This window comes from Pan paniscus, chromosome 3, assembly GCF_029289425.2.
Source record: "Pan paniscus chromosome 3, NHGRI_mPanPan1-v2.0_pri, whole genome shotgun sequence".
Classification (NCBI taxonomy): Eukaryota; Metazoa; Chordata; class Mammalia; order Primates; family Hominidae; genus Pan; species Pan paniscus.
This window is the reverse complement of record NC_073252.2, coordinates 2,044,342-2,049,941: the sequence shown is the minus strand read 5'-3', so window position 1 is coordinate 2,049,941 and position 5,600 is coordinate 2,044,342. Positions and strand designations below refer to the sequence as shown.

The following is a 5,600-nucleotide window of genomic DNA, read 5'->3' as shown; positions in this document are numbered from 1 at the left end:
GGAGTGGAGGGCACGCCAGGGTGTCTGAAGCTGAGACCCCGGGCTCGCAGTCGCCCCATGAATTTCGAGTTCCGCAGCTGACGCTACGGGGCGGGGCTTCATGGCCAGGGCCTCGCTCAGGCCTAAGTTTCCCCACCTGTGCTCAATGCACAGGTGCGGTGCCGCCTCCAGGGCCGGCCGTGAAGAGAGGCCGCACCCGCACGGGGACTGCATCTCCCAGAGCGCCCCGCGAGCGGCCGAGCGGCGGGACTCCATGTCCTAGAGTGCCCCGCGGGCGGCCGGGCGGCGGCCGCCGCAACCGACAGGTCCGGGACTGGGCGCTGCGGCCTCGTCCGCGCGCCGGGGCGGGTGCCTCGCCCGACAGCTTCCCGGCGGCTGCGCGATGGACAGCCCCGAGGTGACCTTCACTCTCGCCTATCTGGTGTTCGCCGTGTGCTTCGTGTTCACGCCCAACGAGTTCCACGCGGCGGGGCTCACGGTGCAGAACCTGCTGTCGGGCTGGCTGGGTAGCGAGGACGCCGCCTTCGTGCCCTTCCACTTGCGCCGCACGGCCGCCACGCTGTTGTGCCACTCGCTGCTGCCGCTCGGTGAGGCTGCTCGGGCCGGCCAGCCGCATCCTCTCCAGGGCTTGCTGGGAGGTCAGGAGGAGGCCTCCGCCAGCTCCCCGAGGCCCCGAAAGCGCCTGGGCGCAGCTGGGGAGAGGCGCCGGTCCTCATCCAGAGGGACCGCGGCGTGGGCTGAGCGCGCTTAGGGGCGCCGCCGGCGCTGACTTGCAGGTGACGGGAACCCAAGTTCAGAACCTTGGGCAGGGGATGCTCCGGCCCACCAAGTCCTGAACCGTCACGTGCCTGGGGGTTGCAAGGCCAAGCAGCCTTTGCTTGTCGTGGTTGGGGGCAGTGGCCAGGAGAAGGCAACTGTTGATTGAGTCCAACGGAAGGGGTCGGAGGGGCTGTGTGGAGGGTGGCACTGCACTAGGCCTTGAAGGTGGGTGTGGAGAGAACAGGCGGATTTGGAGGCATTTCCAGTTTGGGGGCGCCACAGGGGCAGAGGCTGGGGAGGGCCTCTGTGCGGTGCAGATGGGACGCTCAGAGTTGTCCAGGGGGGTGCTGGGCTGGGCCCCAGGTGCTAGCTGGGGCTCTGGAAGGTCCCTCTCTCAGCTGATTGGATGACGGACGGGTGGGAGGTGGGGGGTGCAGTGGCTGGAGGGGGATTTCAAGGGGGTACCTCTGGAGGACACGGGGGCAGACGCAGCCCTGGGAGGACAGATGGCCAGTGGCTGGCCAGGTCTGCCACTCTGGGGATACAAGAGGGGTGACCCTCCACATCCTGGTTTGAGGATGCAGCTGCCTGGGCTCAGAAGAACTGGAGGCAGGTGTGGGGTGGAGGCGCCCAGGCCTGCCTCATGGAGAGGGTGGGCTGGGGGCCCACTTGAGAGATGGATGGGGCTGAGTGGGGCTGAGGCCCTGACCAGGCCACTTTCTAGGGCTACTGGGTGGGTTTCTGTAGCCCTTCCAGCTGCCCCCTACCCAGAGGCCTATGAGGGACCACAAGTGAATCGTGGCAGCCACACCTGGAGCAGACAGCACAGCTGGCCTCGCAGTCGGATGTCAAGCTCTTTTTATTTTTAACTTAGTTTGAAAGTTTTCAAGCTTTATTAGGTATTAGTTACCTGTTTTATTTTTATTTTTACTTTTTGAGATGGAGCCTCGCTGTGTCACCCAGGCTGGAGTGCAGTGGCATGATCTTGGCTCACTGCAACTTCGGCCTCCTGGGTTCATGCCATTCTCCTGCCTCAGCCTCCTGAGTAGCTGGGACTACAGGCACCCGCCACCACGCCCGGCTAATTTTTTATATTTTTTAGTGGAGATGGGGTTTCACCGTGTTAGCCAGGATGGTCTCGATCTGACCTCGTGATCCATCCGCCTCGGCTTCTCAAAGTGCTGGGATTACAGGTGTGAGCCACTGCACCCGGCCCCTAGTTACCTATTGTTATATGTCATGTTACCTTGAAATGCAGTGACTGGGCCAACTCCAAATGTGGACTATTACTTTTTGCCAACTGGAACCTGCTGGTGCAACTCCTCACCATCTCCATGGCTTATTTGGACCTTCAAATTGTCCCCGATCTGGCCAGCAGGGCCCTGAAGCCGGCTCCGTGTCCTCTGGACATGTCCCATCATTCTTTGAGACTTGCTTCCTTTCTCGCACATAACTTCTCAGCTCTGGGATGCGCCACATTTGATCAGCCTCCTCAGAGCGGGTGAGATTGAGAGACTGAGATCCTGTCCAGGCAGCTGCCCTGGCAGGCCAGGGGTCAGCTCTGCCTGAGGTGACACCTGATTGTGTTTATTTTTCCCTTTCTAGGCTTTTGTAGTTTTTTCAACACTTGCGTATTGTGTGAAACTAAAGCAGCAAATTAAAAACTTTTTCCCCCAATATATCCTGCCTTTGCCACAGGCAGGGAGAGAGTGGCCGGCTGGGGAAGTGCAGAGTGGGTAAAGCCCAATTACCCTGGGAGCTGACCCTGGAACCCGGGCAGAGGGCCAGGTCCAGGGCTGTCGGGGGGTGGACAGCGGCCTGGCACTCACTTTCCCCTGAGGCTCACCCTGTCCTTTGCAGGCTACTATGTGGGCATGTGCCTTGCGGCTTCAGAAAAGCGGCTCCACGCCCTCAGCCAGGCCCCTGAGGCCTGGCGGCTCTTCCTGCTGCTGGCCGTGACCCTCCCCTCCATCGCCTGCATCCTGATCTACTACTGGTCCCGTGACCGGTGGGCCTGCCACCCACTGGCGCGCACCCTGGCCCTCTACGCCCTCCCACAGTCTGGCTGGCAGGCTGTTGCCTCCTCCGTCAACACTGAGTTCCGGCGGATTGACAAGTTTGCCACCGGTGCACCAGGTGCCCGTGTGATTGTGACAGACACGTGGGTGATGAAGGTAACCACCTACCGAGTGCACGTGGCCCAGCAGCAGGACGTGCACCTGACTGTGACGGAGTCTCGGCAGCATGAGCTCTCGCCAGACTCGAACTTGCCCGTGCAGCTCCTCACCATCCGTGTGGCCAGCACCAACCCTGCTGTGCAGGCCTTTGACATCTGGTAAGAGTGTGGTGCCTGCGGGGGTGCGGAGGGCACATGGCAGGCCAGAGCCAGGCTCTGGCGCCACAACCCCTGGGAGGTGCTGGGTGTAGCTGGTGTGGACTCCAACACTCCTGGGCTTGTGTGACACCAGGCAAGGTGTCCACAAGACACCAGTCACTGAGCCCTCCTGCATAGCCCTCCCTCGGGTCCCCCTGCACTCTTGGCCTCCCCTTCCACTCCCTGGAGCCACCTCCCCCAGATTCTTGGGGAGCACTCAGGACAGTGCAGCCCTCAGGCTGGACAGCTGCCTTGCTCCTAGGTCCGCCCCATGCCCAGGCTGGGCCGTCTGGCACTGGGTCCGTGGGCTCTGGCCTTAGGGCCATCTCTCCTGGTTGGTCCTGGTGCGACAGCTGCCCTGTCACTCCTTGGGGTGTGGCCTCCATCTTCCGCTCCCTTTGCCCTGCAGAGGGGCCCAGCAGCTCTCCTCCCTGCAGGCTGAACTCCACTGAGTACGGGGAGCTCTGCGAGAAGCTCCGGGCACCCATCCGCAGGGCAGCCCATGTGGTCATCCACCAGAGCCTGGGCGACCTGTTCCTGGAGACATTTGCCTCCCTGGTAGAGGTCAACCCGGCCTACTCAGTGCCCAGCAGCCAGGTGGGGGGCCTGGGCCAGGGCCGGGTGGATGGGTGGGTGCCCACGGGCGTCTGCCTGGGCTCCTGGTGACGCTCCACCTGCCCACAGGAGCTGGAGGCCTGCATAGGCTGCATGCAGACACGTGCCAGCGTGAAGCTGGTGAAGACCTGCCAGGAGGCAGCCACAGGCGAGTGCCAGCAGTGTTACTGCCGCCCCATGTGGTGCCTCACCTGCATGGGCAAGTGGTTCGCCAGCCGCCAGGACCCCCTGCGCCCTGACACCTGGCTGGCCAGCCGCGTGCCCTGCCCCACCTGCCGCGCACGCTTCTGCATCCTGGATGTGTGCACCGTGCGCTGAGTGGGCTGGGGCCTTGAGGTGATTCTGTGTCTCCCCCCAAAGCCACAGGGCAGGGAAAGGGGTGGCTGGGCCTCCTGGCTGGCAAAGGGCTCTACTTAAAGCACATGATGTAGAGCAACTCGCCTCTGCCCTGGGTCTGCAGAAGGCTGAGGACTTTTGGTTAAAAGCAATCCTCATGAAAACACCCCACCCTGCTTGGCAGCCAGGGTACAAGTCCTGGGCACCTCCTCTTTGCCTCCCTCCTGCCCTCTTCCTGCTGGTGGGGGCAGATCCTGCACACACAGACACAGCGTCTGCCCCCGAGCCATTCCCTGGAGACCCTGGGTCTACCCCAGGTGGTCGTCATCTGGGCCATTTGCCTTACTTCTCTGGAGCATACCCACCCTCAGTTACGTGCCAGACCCGGACTGCATTCTCCTGCCCTGTCCTGGAGCTGGCCCCTGGCTGCCTGGAGGACCCTGGGTAGGTCCTGAGGGTGGGATGGAGAAGAGGGCACTGCTGTGGTGTGGGAGCAGTCCTGGGGCTTCCTGGTGGCTGTGACCAGTTGAGGGGCTGTTCCTGGGTGAGGTGGCAATGGGAGGACAGGTCAGAGCGCCCTCATTTGTGGGGCTGCCCCTCCGGGTTTCTCATCCTGTCCTTGGTGCCTTTTTCTGCCCAACAAGTCCAGGGAAGGCCGAGGTCTCAGACTCCTGGGTAGGGGTGGGGGTTTGAGTTGAGGACCAAAGTGCCATAGCGACATCCAGAACACAAGCCCACCAGGGGTCCAGCCCAGGCTACCCACTCCCCTAGGGTCTCCCAGGCTCAGAAGGGGATGCACGCCCCCTGTGGTCAAGCCTCTGGTGGGCGTCTTGCCCAGTTCCTGATGGTTCAAGGGGAGGGGGGATGTTGGCCAGGCCCCAGGGCACAGCCCTGACACAGGTGTGGCTACTGGAGGGGCCTACATACCTGCGGCCCCAAAGCCCCTGGGCTTGGCTGTTTGAGGCAGAGGTGATGGACTCAGGGGGCCTGACACTTGGGATTTGGGAGGCTTCCTAGAGCGCTCAGCAGGTGAAGGCAGCAGGGGCCATGGCCGGGAGCCAGGCCTAGCTTTGACCTGAGTTTCAAGGGCTGCCAAAGAGGGGCAGTGGGTTGGGGTTGTTTTTACTACAAAATAAGTTACTTAGTTTTATAAAGACAAACCGATTGTAGCCAAATGACACCATATTTAATAAAATTTAGTCTGAAGTGATGTACTGTGTTTTGTGTTGCCCGATATTAAAACCAAACTTTTGTCATAGTTGGAGAATGGCCTGGGGGTATTGGAGAAGCCACCTTAGAGGTGGAATTGCGTGCGTGGCATGCTTTGTTCAGAATAAGGAGGAAAAAAACCATTGGTTGGGAGGCGGGTACAGTAGGAACCTTCCCCTCTGATTTCTGGTTAGGGACTCTGGGGTCTTGAGAACCCCTGACCCAGGGCCATCTGCAGGAGCAGGGTGGGAGGGGCAGAGACATGTCCTGGGGGAAGTCACTGTGTGGTCGCCACTGTGGCTGCTTC

At 61.6% G+C, this 5,600-nt stretch overlaps 1 protein-coding gene and 1 long non-coding RNA gene across 3 annotated transcripts; both read left to right on the top strand.

Moving 5' to 3' along the window:
• Positions 1 to 101: 101 nt before the first annotated feature.
• Positions 102 to 5,294, top strand: TMEM129 (transmembrane protein 129, E3 ubiquitin ligase). Of its 2 annotated transcripts, XM_003812934.5 has the most exons (4): positions 102 to 587; positions 2,620 to 3,094; positions 3,571 to 3,730; positions 3,818 to 5,294. In XM_003812934.5, exons 1-4 carry the CDS (start codon positions 383 to 385, stop codon positions 4,064 to 4,066), a joined length of 1,089 nt encoding a protein of 362 aa, XP_003812982.1. In that variant the 5' UTR covers positions 102 to 382; the 3' UTR covers positions 4,067 to 5,294. The 2 variants fall into 2 exon arrangements, with proteins under 2 accessions (XP_003812982.1, XP_008963712.1); XM_008965464.4 differs by lacking the exon at positions 3,571 to 3,730 and having other exon boundaries at positions 283 to 587.
• On the top strand, positions 891 to 2,613 carry LOC134730234 (uncharacterized). Its single transcript, XR_010111892.1, has 3 exons — positions 891 to 984; positions 2,018 to 2,260; positions 2,365 to 2,613. It is a non-coding gene; the product is annotated as an uncharacterized LOC134730234 (long non-coding RNA).
• Positions 5,295 to 5,600: the final 306 nt, after the last annotated feature.